Source organism: Lethenteron reissneri, chromosome 46 (assembly GCF_015708825.2).
Source record: "Lethenteron reissneri isolate LAM-NWPU_2019-01 chromosome 46, ASM1570882v1, whole genome shotgun sequence".
In the NCBI taxonomy this organism is placed as follows: Eukaryota; Metazoa; Chordata; class Hyperoartia; order Petromyzontiformes; family Petromyzontidae; genus Lethenteron; species Lethenteron reissneri.
Genome location: NC_083824.1, coordinates 5,892,032 through 5,917,960, shown reverse-complemented (window position 1 = coordinate 5,917,960; position 25,929 = coordinate 5,892,032). Strand labels below are relative to the sequence as shown.

The 25,929-nt window shown below is 49.8% G+C and overlaps 1 protein-coding gene across 1 annotated transcript; it reads right to left on the bottom strand.

The window, feature by feature from the left end:
- Positions 1-1,270: 1,270 nt before the first annotated feature.
- NR2E3 (nuclear receptor subfamily 2 group E member 3) lies at positions 1,271-24,855 on the bottom strand. Its single transcript, XM_061570598.1, has 8 exons — positions 24,822-24,855; positions 14,737-15,004; positions 13,483-13,586; positions 8,713-8,868; positions 7,279-7,571; positions 4,708-4,990; positions 2,536-2,641; positions 1,271-1,403 (listed from the first exon to the last, which is right to left on the bottom strand). Exons 1-8 carry the CDS (start codon positions 24,853-24,855, stop codon positions 1,271-1,273), a joined length of 1,377 nt encoding a protein of 458 aa, XP_061426582.1.
- Between the last annotated feature and the right edge of the window lie 1,074 nt (positions 24,856-25,929).

Here is a 25,929-nt window from a genome sequence, read left to right as displayed (position 1 = left end):
ATCATCATACCTTAAAGTAAGCTAATTTATAAACTATTATTATACTATTTACTTTTATTTACTTTATGTTTATTATAAGCATTTGTTGTGTTATTATTTAATAGCTTATTTGTGTATTTAACGTAATTCATTTAAAAAATGGTTTTCGTAGGCCAACATCGTTCTGCACGAAATTTGCTATTCACGAGCATGTCCGGAACGTACCCCTCGTCGCGAATAACGAGGGAACGCTACACCCCAAAGGTCTGGGGGGGGTGAAGTGACCGGCGCAGCGGTTTGCAAACACCGCACTACGAACGTTGGCAACTCGAGTTCAATTCCAGGCCCCTGGTCAACATCAGTGGAGGGTGACATCTGAACCAATCCTGGGCCGGATGAGGGCCCTAGTAGTGGGTCCATGACGCAGCCCGTTAACACCCTTCCAACCACGAACTGCACAGCCACGACTTGCTTTTAATTACTTATTTGTTTAAACTGTTGATAGGAATTGTTTATTTTTACGCTGCGATGATGTGATTGTGCTTTTGGTGGCAATTATCTTCACTAACCTGCTTCTGTTCCTCCCTTAAAACTGCCACCCTCTCTTCTCCTCTAGCCCATCATCATCACCATCATCATCCTGCCTACTGCTGAAAAGGCGCAAGATGCTAACCAACCATAAATTGACTTGACTTGGACTCGAACTTGGCTCACCAGGTTAACTACCTCGCCTGGTATACAGGAGGTCATGGGTTCGATCCCGACCCTGACACTTGGTGCTGTATATTTGCAGTTTGCGTGTCTCTTTCTCTCATCATCATTACGGTGGCTAGGAGATGTTAACTACCTCGCCTGGTATACAGGAGGTCGTGGGTTCGATCCCGACTCTGACGCCTGCTGCTGTACATTTGAAGTGTGCGTGTTTCTCTCCCTGTGGTCACGTGGATTTTTCTCCCAGTCCTCCAGTGTTTCCCCTTAACACCCTAGAATCAGCGTCACGTGTTCCGAGTATGTGGCTACTGCTATAAATGTCCACATGATGATGATAAGCCACTTTCCGTTGAGCTCTCATTTGTGATAGCCAAGTCGCTTCTGAAAAAGAGCTACTCGTTGGGGCCTTAGCTGGCAAAATAAAACGTAACAAAAAATTGTTGTTTAATAAATGTGGTTAGCTAACCACTGCACCGCCGCTCCACCCCGTGAATCAGCTGCACCACCTCGCGCCCACCTCCCGTGTATTTTTTATCCGGCACGCGCCGCCTGCTGGATTTGCCGTCAGGAGGAGAGTTGGTCAGTCGCGAAACATATCGCAGATGAGACGCTCCATGGGGGCGCTGTGCAGCGCTCGCTGGAAAAAAATCTTCTCCAGGCGGTCGGCGTGGATCAAACGGAGGGCGGGAATAAGCAGCAGCAGCTTGCCGAACCTGCCCACGCAGACAACGCGCGCAGCGAGGGACAGGCGACTTGCAATCCCACTGGGATTTTTACACACAGCGTTGATACGCGGTGGTTTTTTTTCTGGAAGACTTTGCTGTTTTTTCCCTGGATTTTTCTGTTGCGCGTAGTCACTTTAAGGTGTTCTTTGTTCATGTTTTTGTTTGTTGCGGTTGCACCCGAGTCAAGAGCCGCATGGCTCACAGGGCTACACCTAATAAATGAAACTGAAACTGACGTGGGTTGTTGGGACGCGGCGGAGCGTTGTTTTCCGAGTGAGCTGGGCTCCGTTTCCAGTGCAATAGGTGGGGGGCGGGCAATTGTCGTGAAGCGCAATTGGTGGCATGACGCCAGCCGAGGCCCGTCCATGCAGGCCGATTTAGAGGCGGTCGCCTAAGGGCGCCAGATTTAAGTGGGGCGCCGAATTCGGGGAAGAAAAAATACAAGTAAAAAACTCGCAAATAAAATAACGTAGATGTCACTATTTCAATTACCGTGCGCGTACAGAGGGAATATGAATTATAATTTATCAGTATTTCTGAGAATGTATTGGTTGGACAGACGGACGGACGGGCAAACCCGAATAATTATGCCTGTTTTTAAAAAAATGCGCTTAAAAAACATTAAATAGAAAATATGGGCAAAAAGTTTCCCAGTTTAACAAAAAAGATCTGCCCTTCGGCTTTGGGGGGTGGTTGGCGCTGATTGCATGACGACGCATCGGTTAGTTGATGATTAAACGCGGATTGGTCCTCGTTTGACGCGGTACAGACGCGTTCTGGAGAGGTACCGCGTGAAGCGAACACGATTTCTCCACAAATAATCACGTGACGATGAAGTTAGTGGCAAGTTACGATCGTTACTCCTGCGCACACGCACGGTGAGACGGCGGGTCCAACAACTGAGGGTACGCCGCCGCGTTGCCGAATCATCCAGCGTACTGCATCACCCTTCCGCTCAGCTCATGAAAGTAGTTGGCCGTCGACTAGATTGAAAACTCATTTCTCTAGGACCGCTTCTTTTTGCGCTCAGATTGTTGGCCATCCCCCGCACCTCCTATCAGCACGGTTGGCTACGCGCGTACGCCCACCGTGCGAGTGCCACGAGAAGCTGGAGTTGTACCTTGCTGGCTGGCTGGGGTACAGAGCACGGCAATGCTGGCTCAGCATCACCTGGGACTGGTCCTGTAAACTCTCCACTTGGTCTCCGTCCTTCAAGCCGCTGGCTTCTGCGGATGAGATAAAGGGATGCAAAGACGCGCGCGCGCGAGAGTGATTAGACATACCCTTCGGTTCCGCCAACAGAATATTTATTTCTACTGCAGTAGGAATCCGATGAGTTTTGAAGCTCCTTTCACAGATGTCCAGTAGGGGCACGGGGTTGGAACGTTACAACAACAAACGATATAAAAAAAATTCTAAATTTGAAGCTTTTCGTGACTGCAAGGATTCATACTCTTTGGTTTTTTCGGTAAAGTCACGTAGGGTAAAAAATAAAATAAATGAAAACTAAATTAAATCACGACGTTTCGGGCGCTGTCACAGCCATCTCTTAGACACACTTAAGCGGTTGTGCTTTCGCTACGTTGTCCCCACCTGAAGAAGGACGCTTGTGTTGCGCCCGAAACGTCGTGATTTAATTTAGTTTTCATTTATTTTATTTTTTACCTACGTGACTTTACCGAAAAAAACAAAGAGTATGATATCAAAAAACACGATCGGAGTGCAACATTTATTAACGAAGGATAGGGGTGTAAAAATCGTTACTTGAATGGCAGCCAACAGGCTCGTTATTAGCTAAGGCACAAACAAATTATAGAAAACAAACAGATAAGGTAACAACGTGGCGTGACAAATTAGAAAATACTCCACAAACTTAAATACAAAGTTCATAAATACATTTAGTGGAGTGGTGTTAGGTTATTGTTTAGATCGGTCGTTGAACAATTCCAGTGCCCGGGGGGGTGGTCCAACCGGGCAGGTGGCAGCCCTCCCAACTATTTAAACTATTAAAATATTGTTTTTATTTTGCCAGATAATGCCCCACTAAGCTATATGCAGGTCTTGTATAATCTACTGTAGATGTAGACGCCACTGGTTCTCCATGTTCTGCAGATGTCTATGCCACCATCGCCATCTATTGCACAGCGGTTGAACTTACGACTATCGGTTCGAACAGGAAACTGGACATACGGACAGGTTTGTTCATATATCTGAAAGTTCGTAAGTCGAATGTTCAAATAGGGGCCATCCATAAATGACGTCACATGATTTTTGACCCCCACCCCCTTTGTCACACGGCGTCACAAAAAGTCAGACCCCCCCTCAAATATGACGTCACAAACCTCTGCCCCTCCCCCCACCCCCCAAAAAAAAACATGCTTCAAATCGCTTTAAACTATTGTCATTGTAGTGCGTATTTAATGTGGCGCTGCACTCTGATGTTATTAAAAAGTATATTTAATTAAGTAGAACGTGTTGTCTATATTTATTTAAAGTTGCACATTTTGATGTGACGTCACATTTCTCAAACCCCCCCCCTCCTCGTCACATATCGTCACAAATGTCTGACCCCTCCCCCCCTAGGTGCGTGACGTCAATTTATGGACGGCCCCATACCTGTCAATCTCTTATCAGTGCCTATCTTATCACAGACCAACTCAGACCTTAGTGGTCACCCCGTGCCCTTATAAATCTCAACGTTCATCCTACAAAGTCCCATCACAAGGGAGAAACACAAACAAATAAGACAAAACAAAAATGTTGCCCGCATTCAAACGGCTGTACGCAGCACGCACCTGAAAACTCAATTCCCCTGCACAAGAAAACGGGGTAAAACCGTCTGGGTTGACAGGGTATGGGAGTCCCTGCGTGCAACAGGCATCAGGGAGACGAAATCGAACCCACGACCTCCTGCTGCGTAACCAGCCGAAGCTATCTTCTTGGTTCTTTCGGTAAAGTCACGTAAAATTGAAATAATAAAATAATAAAATAAAACATTATAAAATAATGCTCACGACGTTTCGGCCACAACGCAAGCAGCCGTCCTCAGGTGAAGACCAGGTCTGTCGGGGAGACGGCGTCAGACGCTGTCTCCCCGACATACCTGGTCTTCACCTGACTTTACCGAAAGAACCAAGAAGATGAATCCCTGCAGTCACGAAAGCTTTAAATCTAAATTCAGCCGAAGCTACTTCACATCTACCGAGCTACCTTGGCGCTACCTACAGCGGACCCCCCCCCGCCACCCCCAAAATCGTGACGTTCCGCAACCCCCCCCCCCCTCCACACTGGCCTGGCTTGAACAAGACGACCGCCTTGAGGCACGCGAACTCCGTGGAGTCCACGGTGAGGTCTCGGAAGCGTTCCGTCATGTCGCGCAGGAAGCGGAGGTCGACGGCCCCACCGTGCGCGGCCTGCAAGGGGCACGACCCCTCGGGGCCGCCGCCGGCTCCGAGGGGACACGGGCAGGGCGAGGCGGCGCCCTGGAAGGCGGCGCGGGAGGCATCGCTGTGCAGCGCCCACTGAGCGGAGCAGAGCAGGAAGAGTTCGCTCCAAGCCTCCTCCAGCAGGATCACCTGTGTGTGTGTGTGTGTACACGCGTGTGTGTGCACGTGTGTGTACGTGTGTGTGTACGTGTGTTTGTGTACGTGTGTGTGTACATGTGTGTGTGTACGTGTGTGTGTGCACGTGTGTGTGCACGTGTGTGTGTGTACGTGTGTGTGCACGTGTGTGTGTGTACGTGTGTGTGTGTGTGCACGTGTGTGTGTACGTATGTGTGTACGTGTGTGTGTACGTGTGTGTACGTGTGTGTACGCGTGTGTGTACGTGCGTGTGTGTGTGTACGTGTGTGTGTACGTGTGTGTGTACACGTGTGCGTGTGTGTGTACGTGTGTGTGATGTACGTGCGTATGTGTGTCGGTGGGCACAGGTTGGTGCATCGATCAGTCATCTCAGTCAAGTCAACCCATGGCACCTGCTGGGTCTGTCCCGTGAGCGCTTTGCCAGTGGGCGTTCGACACTTCACGTGGCCTCAAAGTGGTGTACCTAGCCTGGCACAGGTGCCGTTGTGACGTCACCGCCACTTGGTGGCGAGTGGTGGGTGTTGTGGTGGGGAGTGGTGGTGTAGCGGTTAGCGCCACGCTCCGCTACGTACCCAGCAACCCGAGTTCGATTCCCGCTCACGGCCAACACCGATGACGATTGTCTGAACCGGTCCTGGGCCTCCTCCCCTAGGTCGACTCAGCCTGAAATGAGTACCTGGTGCTGTGTGTAGTAAACATCGCCACTGGGGAGTCAAAGGCGGTCGGGCGTGGTGCTGGCCACCCACCCCCTCGTGTGCCGTGCCGGCCTTCATAGGTGCTCGCTAACAGCACTTGCCCCAACAGTCTGTTCAGGCTATACGGGGGATCTTTGTCTTTGTGTGTACGTTGACGGGACGGGGAGACAGGGCGACACGATGGGAAATGGATTGAGCGTCATTGGTGTTCATCTCTCCACGAATGTACATTCATAGCAGCCAAATACTTTCATGTCCGAGCTGACCTAGTACGACTGCGATAATAGTTCCCGAGTGTCGTTTCAGAGCACGCAACACCTCTGCACGATTCACTGCGAACTTGCAGCGTTCTTCTTCTTCGACGTGCCACGTTTTTTTTTGGGTCGGTACGTCGTAGCGTTCATTTCATTTTGGAATTGAAAACAAATATATATACTTTGGGGCCGTCCATAAATGACGTCACGCGATTTTGGACGATTTTTGACTCCCCCCCCCCCCCTCGTCACACGGCGTTACAAAAAGTCAGACCCCCCCCTCAAAAATGACGTCACAAAGCTCTGCCACCCCTCCCCCCCCAAAAAAAAACATGCTTCCAATCGCTTTAAACGATTGTCATTGTAGTGCGTATTTAATGTGGCGCTGCACTCTGATGTAGGAGAAAACATTTATTTAAAAGCTATTTAATTAAGTTGCGCATTTTGATGTGACGTCACATTTCTCAGCCCCCCCCCTTCGTCACACATCGTCACAAATGTCTGACCCCGCCCCTCTCCCCAGGTGCGTGACGTCATTTGTTTTGGTCCCACCCATCGTCATGGACGACAAACGCCAGCGCGTGACATTGATGCACCCTGCGGCATTATCGCTGTGTCCACGCGGCCTGCCTACGCGATGCAAATCCGACAATTAAATACCCCGTGACGTTGTCCCCAAGGGCGTGAGACCACCCACGAAACGCGCCATTGGGGGGGTGGGTCGGGTGCCCGAGTCTGACCGCGCGTTGCCTCTGAAGGCCGCGGCGAGTCTGATAGCGCCCTCATCCGGATTATCGGTGACGCCAACTCGGAATTACATTTAACAAAAAAATCGGATCATAACGGATGGGTTATTTCGTCGCATGTCATGTGCCGGAGCGAGCGCTCGAGTGATTGCGTCATTGATGACCCCGGGAAAAAGGTGGGGGGGGGGGAGTGAAATGAGAAGCTCACGAAGAAGGTTACTTGACTGGTCATTGACCTAACACTCCGGATCTCGGCTAAATGAATCGCCTGGTGAAGGCGGTTGCAATCGCCAGCGAAACGTCACGGCACTCGAATTGTAAACGCTATGGGATTACTCTCGCCAACACACAACCGGTGTGCTGAAGTCGTGACAAACCTTTACTAATCGTCCGTGTCGGATGGCGACGGGGTTTAACGACGCATTTATATTTCTCTCTTTGTCACGTTGGTGACCCAAGGTGCGTGGCTCGTTGCGAATGAGGCTATCGAAGCTTTTCCCCCCATCCACGTGTCTTCGCCGTCCAGACATTGGATTGGCGCGACGCGGAATCCATGCCCCCGGCGCTTCTTTTGTACGGTCGCTTGCCTGGTCCCGGAATGGCAGGGCCGAGAAAGCGGGCAGGTTTTTCGCCCACTTGATGGCCATGAAGAGGAGGCTCATGGGAGTGTCGGAGACCTCCGCCGAGGCCACGGGCAGGCACTTGGGAGAGGCGCGAGCCCGGATCGGGGAACGTGACTCTCCCGGGGCCTGGAGCGTCGAGGCCGGTGCCTGTGGGAGGCCCGGGCTCGAACCGTCGGGCCCGAGAGCCCGATAGTGCCGCGTGGAGGTCTCGCTCTCCTCCTCCGTCTCGTCCTCGCCTGTCACATCGACAGCCTCGTCTGAAAACGAAACGCCGGAGGGATGTGAATGTCGATGGTCGAACAGATCAGCGAGGTGACGAGCTAATCACCGAGTAACATGTATTCACCGTGGTCGTGCCGAAGAGCTTCCAAATGCGGTTTCAGGTTTTGCCGACCGCCTGTTGTCTGACGTTTCGCTCCATGTGCTGGGAGCCTGCTTGGAGAGGTCTTAAATGCGATTTATATTGAAATAAAATTCTTAAAAATGTGTTTTTTTAAACAACGGTTTTATTTTAAAGTGCACTAAAAAGTAAATAACTGGAATGGACAACGATAAGTGGACGACATCTTGATGACAAGAGACACGTGGCGCCTGCTTCTTGGGCGAGGCGATTCCAGTGTTTAGGGACCGCGGCGTTTTTGACCCACCCAAATAAATACTTAATTAATAAGCCATCTATACACAATGTTAATTGGTTTAAAAGAGCCAATTAATTGATTAATTGATGCCGAATTTGATACAGGCATGCATTGTCACCGGATTTGAGTACGTGTGCAAATTTTGGAATTGATTGCATAACAGGAAGTAGACTAAATTTTGATTACAAGATTTGACCACGACAAACATAGGAGTCAAGTTTAGTAAAACCGTTGAAAAAAAGAGACAAGAGCAGAGGTCACTTGAAGAAGGGGACTCAGAAGTAGTTTCGCGATATCCGCTTCCGTGGGCCGTTCGCTAACATGAAGAGCTGTCTGCATAAAATCCGAGTGATTGCTTCGCGTAACCACACGACCCCGATAGCGCAAACGGGATCACTTATTTTTTAAAAGGACCAAAATTCCAGGCCCACTGAGAATTCTCATTTTCAAGGGGTGGCTTCCCCGACACGACACGGCGAGTGCCGCTGACCAACTTAGCCACCCCGGCGACATTTTGAAGCAACCCTTTCTCACTCACCTTCATCTGGCTCTCGCTTAGCATACGCCATCGGAACTGTGCCGCCGCCGCTGATGCCACCGCTGCCACCAACGCCACTGCTGATGCCACCACTGCCACCAAAGCTGCCGCTGCTGCCACTGCTGATGCCACCACTGCCACCAACGCCACCGCTGCTGCCACTGCTGTTGCCACCACTGCCACCAAAGCCGCCGCTGCTGCCACTGCTGATGCCACCGCTACCACCAAAGCTGCCGCTCCTCCCGCTGCTGATGCCAGCGCCGTTGGCGTCACAGCAGCCGGTGCCCATGTGTCTGCCAAGCATGAGCCTGGCGCCCAATTCGGGGTCGCCGGGCCGGACTTGGGCAGTGCTACGCGGCTGCCGTTCGTTCTGAACAGCTGCGCGAGGGTGTCGGGATACACAACGATACAAAATAAAAACAGGGCCTTGAGGTTGACGGTAAGCTGTGGATTTTTGTTTTGTTTGCGCTTGAGCGAATTAATCTGTTCCTCTTCTTGGTTCTTTTGGTAAAGTCACGTAGAAGGGAAATAATACTGGTAGGAACGAAGTGGACCAGACCACCAATAGATTAATGTGTCCGTCCGTCCGTCCGTCCGACTGTCCGTCCGTCCGTCCGTCCGTCCCTCCGTGTATCAACATCGCCCCCTACTGCAAACACTTGGCATGACCCTACAAAAACCTTTAGACTCAGTGACGCTATCCTGGTAGCAACATCGCCCCCTACTGCAAACACTTGGCATGACACGTGTAACATTCCCTTATTCCCCGAGATAGCTTTTGATTAAAACCTTGAAATTAAATAAAGTGCGCGCGTTTCGTTAACATTAACGTGAGTAGCCGCAGTGTAAGAGTTACATTTTAACGAGACGCGCGCAACTATAATGTTACTGAGGCCTAGTCCGTTAGCGCCTCGTATACAGCCTTAGGCTTTTGCGTGGCAAGGTATATTAAGCGTTTATTTTAATGTTTATAAAAAATTAATTGCACTTTTAACATTAACGCGAGTAGCCGCGTGTAAGAGTTACATTTTAACGACAGTCACGCGCTATAATCAGTAGTTTATAAACTGTATTAGTCAATTTAAAGTTACTGAGGCCTAGTCATTCAGCGCCTCGTATACAGCCTTAGGCCTTTGCGTGGCAAGGTATATTAAGCGTTTATTTTAATGTTTATAAAAAATAAATTGCACTTTTAACATTAACGCGAGTAGCCGCGTATAAGAGTTACATTTTAACGACAGGAGCGCGCTATAATCAGTAGTTTATTAACTTTATTTGTCACTTTTAAGTTACTGAGGCCTAGTCCGTTAGCGCCTCGTATACAGCCTTAGGCCTTTGCGTGGCAAGGTATATTAAGAGTTTATTTTAATTTGTTTATAAAAAATAAATTGCACTTTTAACATTAACGCGAGTAGCCGCGTGTAAGAGTTACATTTTAACGACAGGCGCGCGCTATAATCAGTAGTTTATAAACTGTATTAGTCACTTTAAAGTTACTGAGGCCTAGTCCGTTAGCGCCTCGTATACAGCCTTAGGCCTTTGCGTGGCAAGGTATATTAAGCGTTTATTTTAATGTTTATAAAAAGTAAATTGCACTTTTAACATTAACGCGAGTAGCCGCGTGTAAGAGTTACATTTTAACGACAGGCGCGCACTATTATTAGTGGTTTATTAACTTCATTCGTCACTTTAAAGTTACTGAGGCCTAGTCATTCAGCGCTTCTTATAAAGCCTTAGGCTTTTGCGTTGTAAGGCTGGTGGTGGGGGCTGGTGGTGGTGGGGGTTTGGGGCGTGGTGGTGTAGGGTGGTGGTGGGGGGTGGTGTGAGGGTGGTGGTGTGGGGGTGGTGGTGGGGGGGTGGTTGGGGGTGGTGGGGGGGTGGTGGGGGGTGGTGGGGGGGGGGTGGTGGGGGGGGGTGGTGGTGGGGGGGGTGGTGGGGGGTGGTGGGGGGGTGGTGGGGGGGCTGGTGGGGGGGGTGGTGGGAGGGGTGGTGGGGGGTGGTGGGGGGCTGGTGGTGGGGGTGGTGGTGGGGGGTGGGGGGGGGCTGGTGGTGGGGGGGTGGTGGTGGGGCTGGTGGGGGGTGGTGGTGGGGGGTGGTGGTGGGGGTGTGGTGGGCTGGTGGTGGGGGTGGTGGTGGGGTGGGGGGGGGTGGTGTGGGGTGGTGGTGGGGGTGGTGGTGGGGGCTGGTGGTGGGGGGTGGTGGTGGGGGGTGGTGGTGGGGGGGGTGGGGGTGGTGGTGGGGTGGTGGTGGGGGGTGGGGGGGGCTGGTGGTGGGGGCTGGTGGTGAGGGGCTGGTCGTGGGGGCTGGTGGTGAGGGCTGGTGGTGGGGGCTGGTCGTGGGGGCTGGTGGTGAGGGCTGGTGGTGAGGGCTGGTGGTGGGGGCTGGTGGTGGGGGCTGGTGGTGAGGGCTGGTGGTGGGGGCTGGTGGTGGGGCTGGTGGTGGGGGGCTGGTGGTGAGGGCTGGTGGTGAGGGCTGGTGGTGAGGGCTGGTGGTGGGGGCTGGTGGTGAGGGCTGGTGGTGGGGGCTGGTGGTGGGGGCTGGTGGTGAGGGTTGGTGGTGGGGCTGGTGGTGGGGGGTGGTGGTGAGGGCTGGTGGTGAGGGCTGGTGGTGAGGGCTGGTGGTGGGGGCTGGTGGTGAGGGCTGGTGGTGGGGGCTGGTGGTGAGGGTGGTGGTGGGGGCTGGTGGTGGGGGTGGTGGTGAGGGCTGGTGGTGAGGGCTGGTGGTGGGGGGGTGGTGGTGGGGGCTGGTGGTGAGGGCTGGTGGTGGGGGCTGGTGGTGGGGGGTGGTGGTGGGGGCTGGTGGTGGGGGGTGGTGGTGGGGGCTGGTGGTGGGGGCTGGTGGTGGGGGCTGGTGGTGGGGGCTGGTGGTGAGGGGTCTTTAAATCTAACAGCGTTTCTTGTCAAAACAAACACTTTTAATTAACGTTACACTAGAATACAGTAATTTTGTCTTTAACTCCTCTATACCCGGTCGATATCCCTGTACCGGTACTAAGTATTATTCCTACCAGCCCACCCCGCAGGGTCCTGTTAAAGTAATACAAATTTAACAATATTTACTTTTATTATGTTTTATTTTTATTTTATTATGTTTGACTTTTATTATTTTATTTTTTCCCTTCTACGTGACTTTACCGAAAGAACCAAGAAAATGAATTCCTGCAGTCACGAAAGCTTTAAATCGAAATTTAATCTGTTCCGTCGAGATGTGTGGATAACTTTTTTCGCGCCGTACGTAGCCAACCGTGATAATCGGAGATGCGTCATTTTTGTTAAGCTTCTTGTCCTTCTCCACCACCTCTGATTAGCATGGCTGGCTATGTACGGTGCGAAAGAAGTTCAACATACATATATATGTAACTATGGCTCTTCGTGTAACTCCATGGATCTCTATTTAACTCTATGACCATCTGCGTAAGTCGATTAATCTCTATGCAACTCAATGTAACTGCGATGCCTTGTAGCTGCCTCCACTGCCGACGGTCGTGGGCTGTGCTCTATGAGTCTCAATGCAACTTTATTGATCTATATCCGCACCTCCGATTAGCACACACAAACTCTTTGGTTCTTTCGGTAAAGTCACGTCGGTGAAAGAATAAAATAAAAATACAGAATTAAAAAAATTGAAATAACTACATTTTAGTTATATTTTAGAAAAAAACTAAAAATGTTATTTCTTCTTTTTTCACTTACGTGACTTTACCGATAGAACCAAAGAGTGTGGATCCTTGCAGTCACGAAAACTTCTAATCTAGAATAGCACACACAAGTTAAACAAGGCATAGGCGCAGCCCTGCAATTGCCTGCTCACACCACAGCCGGTGGAAGGGGCCTCCGCCGGAGGGAGCTCCAGAGAGACCCCTGCTCTTCCACACTGGCCAGTTGTACAACAAGGAAGTGGGACTACCCACACTTTACCCCACCACACGTTCAACGGGGGCGAGAAGTCCGTGAACACGAAGTTTGCGTGAAACACTTGAAAAAGGGCAACTCGGCTGTGAATTAAGCAAAAACGACGACGGCGGCAAAAAAAATCCGTGACAGAATCCTCGAGATGCTTGCTCGGCAGACGTGTGGTTTGTAACGTGAAGCTTTTTGATGCCCGCATCGTGCCTGGAGTCAGCTTGCCATGCAACAAACATTATTTGCGAGGTGTACAACATATTTATGTACCTACATAGACAATTGTTAAGCGGTCGGTAACAAACAGTACCTTGGAATAGATGAGCGCTAACATTTTATTTTTTTAAACCGAATATTAATTTGCTGTTCACATACTCTGATTAGTAGGACGCGTAATTAACGCGACTTCGGCAGTAGTTCTGTAATGTCATCTTCCTGCTGGGCCATTCTCTCAGTGTAAACGATCCTCTTTCGCGTGAGTGCCAAATGAAACGCCCATGTCGCTGCACAATACCAAAAGCACATACTCTTTGGTTCTTTCGGTAAAGTCACGTAGGAATTAAATTAAATCAATTAAATCACGACGTTTCGGTCGCAACACAAGCAATCTACGTGACTTCACCTACGTGACTTTACCGAAAGAACCAAAGAGTATGGATCCCGGCAGTAAAGAAAACTTCAAATCTAGACCAAAAGCACATTTTGCAATATCCATCGGTTTCTCTCTGTGCCAGTGTGGTGCTCGCTATGTGTGTGCTGGGCGTGGTGGAGAGCGGTGGTGAAGCGGTTAGCGCACTGCGCTACGAACCCAGAAACCTGAGTTCGATTCCCCACTCACGGCCAACACCGGTGACGATCATCTGAACGGGCCCTGGGCCTCCTCCCATAGGTCGACTCAGCCTCTAATGAATACTCGGTGCGGTGTGTAAACATCGCCGCTGGGGAGACAAAGACGGTCGGGCGTGGTGTTGGCCACCCACCACTTCGTGTGCCTTCACAGCTGCTCGCTAACAGCGCTTGCCCCAACAGTCTGTTGAGGCTATACGGGGGGGTCTGCGTGCGTGCGTGCATGTTAACTGTGTCGCTTTACCATCCTTGTTCATGCCCGCGTGGAGGCACTTGCGCAGGCGACAGGCCTGGCACTGGTTCCGGTGAGCTTTGTCCACCGTGCACAGGCCGGTGCTCGCCTGGCACCTGCATTGCGCAACACAAAGATAGAGGTTCTCCCAACGTGTAGCCTTCCCGCAGACTGCCGTCAAGTCAATCGTGTTTAGCTTGTGCACTCACGGCGCCTTCCTTGCACGAATATGCCACTCAAAGGGCCATCACATTCATACTCGTGACCACAACAACTGACAATTCTGTACAATGAGAAAAACATATTGTCTATAATTGTTTAATAGTTGTGGCTGTGAGTTAGTTCAATGGTGAAAAATAAATGGCTTTTAACCCTTTCTGGCAATAAAACAGGAGTTCAAACGTTCAAACACCAAATAGTTACATTTGGCAAGATATAAAGTCCGCATTAACCGCACGTACTTTGTGGCAAAACATGCACACACACACACATGCTCTGATGATTGTAATTATAATAATAGTCATTGTTGTTCTTCTCCCGCACCTCCGATTAGCGTCGTTGGCTCTGTACGGTGCGAAATAAGTTCAACACACGTTGTGTGCGATTGCAAAGAGCTGTGCAGATGAGTTGTGACTTGATTCTCGGGATGGAGTCGAGCGTGCGGATTGCTCCGCGGAGGTTGTTCCAGAGGTAGCACCTATGAAGGCCGGCACGGAATGCGAGGGGGGTGGGTGGCCACACCACGCCCGGCCGCCTTTGTCTCCCCGGTGCCGATGCCTCCACCCTTCGTCTCACCAGTACCAATCTTTACACATCGCACCAGGTACTCATTTAAGGCTGAGTTGATCTAGCAGAGGCCCGCGACGGGAATATCACAGAGCTACCTCCGAGATCTCTTCAAGTGTGGCGAGATGTTAACTACCTCGCCTGGTATACGTAGGTTCGACCCTGACCTGACCGCTCTATATGTGGAGTTTGCATGTCTCCTCTCCCCGTGGTCGCGTGGATTTTTCTCCAGGGTCCTCAATTTCGACCCCCCTCCTCTGTCCACATTTAAAATTGGCAATACGCGTTTATTTGGCTGCTATAAATTCTCCCACACTATAAGCCACCTTTCGTTGGGCTATCATTCGTGATGTCCAGGTCGCTTCCGTAAAAAAAAATAAAAGCAGCTATACCGGGTAAAAAATAAAATCTTCTATTAAAAATTTGAAATAACCAAAAAAAATAGCCCTTCGTAGTTTCTTGTGCGACGACGCCCGGAACCTGTAAATGAGCTTGCGCCTGACGCTCCGCTTGAAGAAGCCGCTGCAGCCGTTGCACGCGTAGATGCCGTAGTGCTTGCCGCTGCTGGCATCGCCGCACACCAGGCACGTGAGCAGGAGGCTCGCCGCGGTCTTGCGCGCCAGCGACCCCGGGCAGTGCCTCGCGCTCGCGTCGCCGCCGCCGCCGCCGGCGTAGCGAGCCTGGGAGACGGCGGCGAGCGCATGGCCGGGGCTGTGCAGTTCGGCGGGACGAACGCAGTAATCTTGACCTATGAGACGCGAGGTGGTAATTTGTGTGCGTGCGTTAGCCACCTCGAGTGACAATAATAATGATGATGGTAATTATGACGATTTAGAATTTGATCCCGTTTAACCCGTTGCCCGGCTGGCTTAAATGGGAGATCTGTGGTCCGTAGGCACAGCAGCAGCAGCAGCAACAACCAAAACATAACACAAGAACATCAACAATTCCCAAGAGCGAGTACAGCGTCCTTCGGAATATTGCCCGACTACCAATCGACGTGTCAGGATGCTCTGTTGGGACGTTCGAAATGTAATGGACATTTTCCCCTGAAATTGTGTTATGAAACTGGCCACACGGCTTAATCTTAGACGGAGCTGTCCAAGGCTGAGCCCCTGAAACTATTTCCCCAGGGGGAGAGGAGGCGATTGGTGTCGGGTTGGGGACCCCAGAGATTTATGACAAATGAAGGTCCGGTTTTGATTGTCAATATTGTCGCCATCATCAACTGCAGCAACATGCAACATGAGATTAATTATTATGAATATTGAACTTTTTTCTCACCGTACATTAGCCAAACGTGCTAATCGGAGAGGGCCATCATCATCAGCAGCACCCTCATCTGTAGTAGCAGCAGCAGTGGTATTCTTATGACGATTGTCAGTGTTATTGTTATTAACTGCATCAGAATCATCAGTAGCATTTTTTAGCCGCAGTCCCATTTATCGGTTACAAAATCAGCAGCTGAATTACAAATAATCAGCATCTCTATCCACAGGGAATTAACAAGAGCAGTGGCAGAAACTTTCGTATCATCATCGTCATCGTCAACAACAACATTGGCTGCTGCTACCACTGCAGCAGCATCATTATCAGGGTTTTAGAACCTCGTGGACAATAGAATTTGCATAATCGTATAAGAGAAGTTGTCATGTAACCAAAGCATCATTTTATTCCGGCAAATCATTTTGGTGGCACGACGTTAACTACCTCACCTGGTATACAGGAGGTCGGAGGTTTGATCCCGACCTTGACGCCTGCTGTACATTTGGAGTTTGCATGTGCTTCCCGTGTGCGCGTGGATTTTGCTCCAGATCCTCCGGTTTTTCCCTCCACATTTAGAATCAACATCACGCGTTTGAATTATTCATCTGCCATACATTTACACGTGATAGGCCACTTCGTTGAGATATAATTTGTGGTCAGGTCGCTTCTGCAAAAAAGAGTGCGCCTTACCTGGAAAGATAATTGTTTATAATAGTTTTTAGTTTAGTTTCTGGAGTAAGTTAAGCCAAAGTGTGTTTGTGAGCAAGTGAGCATGAAACGGTGCTCAACTGCTTCGGCTGGCCTATGTTAATGGTGGAAATTCCTCATTCCCATGGCAGTGACAAGTCCATCCATAGAATGATGACTATTTACTCTACAGATTGATAGTTATTGTAGCAACTCTGGAAAGATGATGATGATGTTGATTTATGCGTCTGTGCTATTAAGAATCCTCAACCGCCGGACACAGCCAAACAAATTTAATTGTCACACGGCATACTCGTGTTTAATGGGCCACTTGTTATTTATTCTGCTCATCGGTGTGTTGAGGAATAACCCTCGAACTAAGCTTAACTATTTTTATTTTAAATTTCGATGTAAAGCTTTCGTGACTGCAGGGATTCATCATGAATGACGCTGTCTCCCCGACAGACCTGGTCTTCACCTGAGGACGGCTGCTTGTGTTGTGGCCGAAACGTCGTGAGAATTATTTTATTATGTTTTATTTTTATTATTTTATTACTTCCCTTCTACGTGACTTTACCGAAAGAACCAAGAAGACATTTTTATTTTACCAGGTAAAGCCCACTGAGCTGAATAGCTCTTTCTTAGAAGCGACCTGGCTATCACAAATGATAGCTCAATTAAGTGGCGGATCGTGTGGAAATGTATAGCAGCTAAATATTATTTTTAAACGCGTGATGTCGATTCTACATGTGGAGAGAGAACCCGTAAAAACCCGGAGAAAAATCCACGGGGAGAGAGACACCGCAAACTCCAAATATACAGCAGCAGGCGTCAGGGTCGGGATGTAACCCACGACCTCCTGTATACCAGGCGAGGTAGTTAACATCTCCTCGCCACCGTGGCACTTCTGCAATAAGTGGCACGCGCATTACCACTTGGCCCATTGTCACCCTCTCTGCGGTGATATATCCGGCAGGGAATTTCAACATCAAATAACATATTTCATTCTCATAGCCGCAATTAGCTAATCCAGGAGATATTTTTTGCGCTTTCATTGGAAGGGAATTCAGAATCAGAATCGTTATTTCGACTGCAGGAGGCATCCGATGAGCTATGAAGCTTCTTTTCACAGATGTCCAAAATAAAACAAAATTAATACATCACATTTATAGGGGAAGGGAAAAAAAGACATTTTCATCCAGGACAGATCATAATACAAAAATTAAAGTCTATGGGATGTTTAAAAAAATAATTCTTACCATTAATCGCCGAGTGACTGCCGCTGTTTGAATCCATGTCTTAAATGAAACGTCGAGCTCCACGCGGCGCAAAGGGAGGACGGCGGTTTCACGATGCTGTCAAATAATAAAGCGGGCTGCAAGTGCCGAAGGTGTCACAACTTCAGCAACAAGTTGTGACTTTGGCTCGGCAAGGCTCCTCTCTCTGAGCCGCGTTCGACTGAGTCATTGATGTTTGGAGATTGATATATGGTGGGTGGGTGGGGACAACACCGGGCAGGGGAGTTTAGGGAGGGGAGGGAAGGAGGACAGACGGATTGAGGGAGGATTGGTGATGTGGAGCAAAAGCTCGTGGGCTCTCTAACAGTGTGTATGTATATACGTGAGTAATGCGTGTAGTGGGTAGCGGTAGTGTAGCGTTTAGCGCTCTGCGCTACAAACCTGGCGACCCGAGTTCGATTCCCACTCACGGCCAACACCAGTGACGATTATCTGAACCGATCCTGGGCCTCCCCTACGTCGACTCAAATGAGTACCTGGTGCGATGTATAAACATCGTCACTGGGGAGACAAAGGCGGCCGGGTGTGTTGCTGGCCACCAACCCCCTCGTGTGCCGTGCCGGATTTCATAAGTGCTACTGGCTAACAATACTTGCCTCAACAGTCGGTTAAGGCTATACGGGGGATCTTTGTCTTTGTAATGTGTGTGTGTGGAGTGGTGGTGCAGTGGTTAGTGTGCTGCGCAACGAACCCGGCTACCCGAGTTCGATTCCCGCTCACGGCCACCACCAGTGACGATTATCTGAACCGGTCCTGGGCCACCCCCTAGGTCAGCTTAGCCTCAAATGAGTACCTGGTGCGGTGTGTAAACATCGCCACTCGGGAGACAAAGGCGGTCCGGCGTGGTGCTGGCCACCCACCCCCTCGTGCGCTTTGCCGGCCTTCATAGGTGCTCGCTAACTGCACTTGCTCCTCGAGTCTGTTAAGGCTATACGGGGGGTCTTTGTCTTGTAATGGTAATAATAATTCCTTTAATTGTAGTTTTGCTTCTTGTGGGAGGAAACTGGAGTGACGGGGGGAGGGGGGGGGAAGACTCACGTGCATGAGAAGATAACCAGACACAAATACCTACTTTCTGTACTTGCTTTACACACTGACCCTGCCCCTGCAGTCGTCTGACACATGCAGGCAGTTCCATTGCGGTGGTGATCCACCAGCCCCTGTCTACGCATCTCCCCATTACATTCACTCATTCCCGTCACCGGTTTGTCCCATGGATGGACTCGCCCTGACCATAGGAATGAGGAATTTTCCGCCACTGGCTCAGGGCTCACAAGAGGAGAGGTGACCACCACCACCACCACCTTCTCAATGTTCCTATGAGCGAGACGTTGATTTTGACTTTCGTCAGTGGCGTAGCATAGTTGGACATGGGGCCTTAGTTTCAAGGAATGAATTGGTGGGGGCCTCTGTTCAATGCCCCCCCCCCCATTCTGTGTAGCCCAATGCCTGGGCCCCATCCAGCCCATGAAGTGCCGGTGCAGTTGCACTGCCTGCACACTCGGTGGCTAACGCCACTGCCTCTCACCCTTCTCCCCACCCCCAAATTCTATGCCATCTGCTTTGTCTCTTAAACAGCGGCTAAATTGTTTTCTTTAATTCACATTAGGCCCTGCGTAGCTTACAATAAGTACAAACATTGATTTTTGAGGGAGCTAATAGGCTCTCGTATTGCTCTGGCCTGATAGCATCACGTGTGTCCATCCGAGCGCTAATAATTACAATTTAATGAAAATGACAAAACTCTACGCAAGCTCTGGGGATCCTGCCTTCGCCGAAGGCCACATGAGGCCCTCAAACTACTTTGGAAACCGCAGATTCAACGGAGAACTCAGCCAAATCATGTTGCCGCCCGGAAGCTCTTCGCAGCGACATAAAGTGACCGGGCATCGTTACGATCAGAAACGCAGCGCTGTTGCCACGTCGACGAATTATATCCCCCTCTAGTTCCTGATCAGCGCGGCCAAAGTGCCCGTAGCGGCAGGCCGCATTGAAGTGATGAGTTCTTGTTTCCACCGCCCGCGGTTAAAATAAGGCGCGGGCCACGGATGTACGTATGTGTGTTGAACTTCTTTCGCACCGTACGTAGCCAACCGTGATAATCGCAGGTGCGGGGGAAGGATTACAAACTAAACACAGTTCTAAAGAATCGAGTTTTCAATCTGAATGATTTAAAAGTGCCATAGCTCCCAGTCGTTTCCTGATATCGGAAGGAAGAACGTTCCAGACGGCCGCAGAAGCGCGCATCTGATGGCCAGCAGCCAGAGGTGGGACAAAGTCATTGTTATGCAAGTCCAAGTCGAGTCTGAAGTCATCAAATTCATGACTCGAGTCTGACTCGAGTCCAAGTCACATGACTCGAGTCCACATCTTAGAGGTGGGACAAAGTCATTGTTATGCAAGTCCAAGTCGAGTCTGAAGTCATCAAATTCATGACTCGAGTCTGACTCGAGTCCAAGTCACATGACTCAAGTCCACACCTCTGCCAGCAGCCAAAGACGGCTGCTGCGAGGGTGACCACCGGAGTGGACGCGATGATGGTTTACGCTCCTTGATGAGATCAGCGAGGTAAAGACAACACCGTGGCCATATCTCGCCCATGGACCGTATGTCGCACAACTCCTGCTCTACACCAATCGCTATGAAAATTCGCCACGCAATTTTAGCACAAAACCAGTGCCCGGATCTGCATCGTTTTTGTTGTTGTTGGTGCAAGCTTTACAACGACTAAATGTCAAGCTATATATATATTTGATTCACCATCAACTCGCCGCACTTAAGGATCGCGGTTTAATCACAGCGGGCGGCTGAATCCCACATTGAACCTCAGAATCTCATCGGTGCCGGCTCAGTGACTCTGACCTCTGAGCTACCCAGCCCACCTCGACCATAATTTGTTTGATTAACACAATGCCACGTAACAGTGGGATTCGCACGCCGCATTAAAACTCCCGCGTGCGTGGCTGTAAGCTCTCACGCCTCCCTCAATGTACTGGGGCTTATCAGCTCCTACACTTATCTAAAGGGCAACATCAACGTATCATCATTTGATGATGATGATGTCACGTTAGACTAGTTAGACTGATAACTTTGATCTAAATTGTCTTATGGTTGTTATTGTTTGACTTGCATCCCACTGGGATTTTTGCACACAGCATTGATATACGGTACTTTTTCTGTTGCGCGTAGTCACTTTAAGATGTTTCTTGTTCATGTTTTGTTTGTTGCGGTTGCACCCGATTCAAGAGCCGAACGGCTCACAGAGCTATACCAAATAAATGAACTGAACTGAATCATCGTCGTTGTCGTCATCATTATTATTAGACAACATCAATCCACTGCCGGATGAATCCCCTCCCCAAGCCATTGCCATCTCCCACGGCCCTGCGATGTCACCGTCGCACCCAGCACTTGCACGCGGGCTCATCGCATCGTTCCGTCTCCTCGGCGGGCGTCCAACTCGAACGCGCTTTCCGCCCCTTGGCCGCCCACTCCTCGTTACTTTTCTCGACCGTCTCGGCCGTCACTCCCTCACTCGCATTGCACAGTTTGACACGACGGCATTGGCCTGCCTATGTCCTCTCATCCGTGCGTCCTTTCTTTTCCAAGGCGTGCACTTCTTCGTTGCTTCTTTGCGCACTATTAAGGGGCTTTTTATATTATTGGTTCTATCGGTAAAGTCACGTAGAAGGGAAATAATAAAATAATAAAATTAGAAAACAAAAAAAATTCTCACGACGTTTCGACTGCAACACAAGCATCATCATCAGGTGTGAACTCCACAGGTGTGATAATAATTGTCTTTATCTCTACAGCCCTCTGTCAAACCACTGCTGGGTGAAGGCCTACCCACACCATGTCAGTCCGATTAGCACGGTTGGTTGCGTACGGTGCGAAAGAAGTTCAACATAAAATCGACTCCTCTACTTACGAACATTCGACTTACAAACTTTCAGAGATACGTACAAACCTGGTCCGTATGTCCAGTTGCCTGTTCGAACCCGAGAGTCGTAAGTTCAACCGCCGCGCAATCGATGGCGGTGGTGCCATCGACATCTGCAGAACGTGAAGAACCAGTGGCATCTACGTCTACAGGAGATTATACAACGTGTAAAGCCATTCCCCGTGTTTCGTGTACACGCCGTACAACATGTTTGGAATCGACGGGAGTAAAGTTGGACTTACGAACAAATCGACTTACGAACAGACCTCTGGAACTTAACTCGTTCGTAAGTAGAGGAGTCTCTGTACATGTGTAATGCGAGCAAGGACAGGGTGGGCGCTGCCTCCGCACCACTCACACGGGCCGATGTATTGGAGAGGCGGAGCCTGGTCGTCGGGGTGAGTGGGGGCGGAGACAGGGGCAGTAAAAGAAGGTGGAGTTTGGGTCACGTGAGAGAGGGGATATAAGGAGAGAGCCGGAAGAGGAGGAGAGAGAGTGAACCACGGAGGAAGCCACGCTGGCGGTGGCGCACGAACACGGAGACGGCGAGGGTCAGAGAGAGGACCGGCAGGTTGCGAGGAAGAACCCAATAAAGGACCAACGGAGAGCGACATCGTGTGTAAAGGAGTCCTTTATTACACATACATGGGGGTTGTTTGATCATATTTCACCAACGTGGTCGGCGAAGGGGAGCCTCAGGACCAGTCTAGACATCACCCGTCGCTGATGTTGACCCTAAACCAGAAAGTGGCAATTCGTAGTGCTCGCCACACCACCCCATGGTGTACTGAACTGCGTCAGCCTACACAGGTGCTCACCGACAGTGCTTATTTCTAACAGTCTATAATGCTCTGATTAGCACGGTTGGCTGCGTACGGTGCGAAAGAAGTTCAACATCATCATCACGATCCATGGGCAGAGAGGTGTCCATTGCACATTTCGTCATGTGTTTCCACTTTCCTCTCTGTCTTGTGTCAATGTGCTCAAGTCATGGCCCACGTCTTTCTGGCACCGATCTCTTGTGATGTCGTGGTCAAGCCATTCCCTGTTAGGTCTGCCTCTCTCTTTCCTGTTCCTTACATTTTTCCGAACAACAACACACTTTTAATTGCCCTGTTGTTGTTGTCCCTCCTGCATACATGAAGTTCAACTTACATAAATACATACAAATCTATGCGGTGGATATTCGTCTTTGACACGTGTAGGTGTGTGCAATGCACACTCAGCCAACATTCAACTCCAACAAAAAGAGGGCATTTAATTGGTTAATTGTTGGAATAAATGCCATGTAATGAGTAGTACGACAGGGGTCCTGCCGTCAGGGTGGCCACACAGTAACAGACCAACGGCCACAACGTTTCAGTTGAGTTTGAGTTCATCTTGAAGTACCCTGCGAGCTAAGACGCTCTTATTTCGGGTTTCATCAATAAAAACCACATGACAGACGTAACACATCAGAGACAAATACATGGATTATACAAACGAATGAACACATTTAAATGGGTAAGAAATCATATCATTTTAAATATAAATTGTGTCTTTTTTAGTTTTAGCCAGTTGAGTACTGAAAAAAGTGCAAGATTAAGCATGAAAAGTTCCAGTGGTAAACTTAAATTTCCAATAAAAATGAACAAATATATCTATAAAATATAAATGCGCCATCAATCAACAACGACATCGCACCGAGCAGCATCATTTAAAAACAAAGAGAGAGTAGTGCAGACAAGGCACCGGAAGACAAGAGCGGTCACTCACAGACAAACGATGTCCACACATCATCCAGTTATCTCTATACAGTGGCAGCTATATATACAAAATGCCCATGAGTTTGCAAAGAACCAGGCGAGGTAGTAAACATTCCGCTACGGTGACGGGATGTTAACTACCTCGCCTAGTATTCAGGAGGTCGGGGGTTCGATCCCGCCCCTGACGCCTGTATATTTGGAGTTTGCATGTTTTTCTCTCCCCGTGGTCGCGTGGAATTTGCTCCGGCCCCTCCGATTTTTCACTCCACATTTAGAAACACGCATTTAGAGCGTTCGGCTGCCGCAAAATTCCACGTGATAAGCCACTTCGTTGAGCCATCATTTGTGGCAAGGTCGCTTCTGAAAAAGAGCTACACAGCTCAGTGGACCTTACCTGGTAAAATAAAATAAAAATAAAAATTTTGTTTCATTTAGTAGTAACAAATCAAGAGCCACAAAGTACCCATGAGTTTGCAAAGAGCCAAGTGTATCCATAATGCAGGTTATTTAGGGTTAGATCGCATACATAGATCAATGTGTCATTAAACCCGCCACCACCCGACACAGCCAATTAGTAAGGGTTGTCACGTAAACAGAACATGCCAATTCGTTACTAGTACAGCACGCCGGTGTGTTGGAGAGCCAAAACAACAACATTTAGCCACTTGTATATAGTAGTAACTATAGCATACAACGTATCACGCAACTAGAATCCATTATTCTTTGCTCCTGTGACAGTGTGTTTTACGTCTTGCCCATTCGATAAGAGCCGCCTTGTGAAGATTTAAAGAGCCACCACTGGACTTGTAGCGGGGCTTTGCGAACCCAGACGTCACCGGCTCAATCTGCAAGCGTGGCAGTCGTTCCTCGCATTCAACCCGCTTCGGTCCACCCGGCAATGCACTGAAATTGGTGGACACCGCAGATAGTCCGTAGGCAGGTCGCATGCGGGGGGGGGGGGGGGGGGTAAAGTGCGGGCAACTCTCGCCTCGTCCAACCAAGACGTCGGCCAAATACCCTCGAGCGGGGAGGCCCTTCTGTCAGCAGTGGCACGAGCAAGCGGTTGCGGGGCTGCGCCATTGGCTGAGGGCGCTGAGGGCAGCGGTTGCGCCGAATGAAACGCGCAAGTAAGACAATTAAGGAATGACAATTCAGCGGGTTTCTGTGTTTATAAAAGGAAAAGGCTTAGGCGCCTGCTAATATCATAAGTTGTAATCCCTTAATCGTTAGGCTCCGGTGCATCACTGCAGGAACACAAGTCAACGTCGCGCGATTTGTCATTGCACGATCGGCGTAATCATCACCGTCGCCATCCTCGTCTGTCGTGGTCAATCCACTGCTGGACGAAGGCCTCCCCAAGCCTCACAATCTCACGATGTGATCATCCCACTGAGCGCCAGAACGCGAGCTGAATTTTTGTCACCGCGCCATCTCCTCGGGGGGACGTGGGATCTCTCTCTCTCTGAGATGCGCCCCATAGACTTGGCAGCAGCAGCCACTCACTCCGTCATTGTTGGTGACCGTGGAATGAAAGCGAACGTTTGGCCCTGTGGAGTCAGGGGCTACAGCATCCATCCCACGGGCGGCAGACAGGTCGCCGATAACAAATGAACCTCATGGCGGTACCCCCGGGGTATCCATAGCAGCCCGGCTCTCGCATCGTGTCCGTGACGCAGTTCGTCTTGAGTCTGTTGATGGTCGGCGATGCGGCAATCGACTCATCTCGACGAGCTGTGCACGATGCACTACTACGGTGCGTACCGCGAGCGTTCAGGGTTTCAGCGCAAGCGTCCTCGCTGCGTTTCGATATCGCGAAGTGGCACTGATGTCGGATTGATTGGTACCCCAGTCGCGAAGTTAAGTAACACCCCTGGAAAAATTTGTGTCCCAGAAATTAAATATGTAATTGCCTCGGCCAGTTTGTATTATTTGGTGCCCCAGGGTGCCGCCATAAAGATCAATTGTAGGTCGCGGATAGACTCAGCCAATCATCAACGTTGTCATTAAACTTCACGACACCCGCTATTCTAAAAAAAAACTACCTCGAAACTATTGTTTATTTTCCCAGGTAAGGCCCACTGAGCGATATCACTCTTTTTCAAAAGCGACCTGACCACAAATGATAGAGCTCAACGAAGTGGCTTTGGGGCCGTCCATAAATGACGTCACGCGATTTTGGACGATTTTTGACCCCCTCCCCCTCGTCACACGGCGTCACAAAAAGTCAGACCCCCCCCCCCTCAAATATGACGTCACAAAGCTCTGCCCCCCCCCCCCCACACAAAAAAACATGCTCCAAATCGCTTTAAACTATTGTTATTGTAGCAGCAGCAGGCGTCAGGGTCGAACCCACGACCTCCTGTATACCAGGCTAGGTAGCTAACATCTCCTAGCCACCGTGGCGCCCAAGTGGAGCAAACTTTGCGAATGTAGACCCAGCTTCCTTAGATCCTTGTTGCTATGAATTCAATCACACCGAGTTATTTTTATTTTATGTTCGAGCCTGTACTGTTAAGTTGCTTATTTTTCTCGTGTAAATCGCACGAGTTTATATAACCGAAGATTATCACTCGCGTCGTTGTGGCGAATATAAATGACAAAGTGAATGAGCAGATAAATGCTGTCTTTCTCACATAGCCGTCTCTCCGCGTAAATATGTTATTGAAAGATTTCTTCACATTTCTTCCACAACCGATAATCAGCTGCACGGCCTTCTGGGAATGCGTTGTGTGAG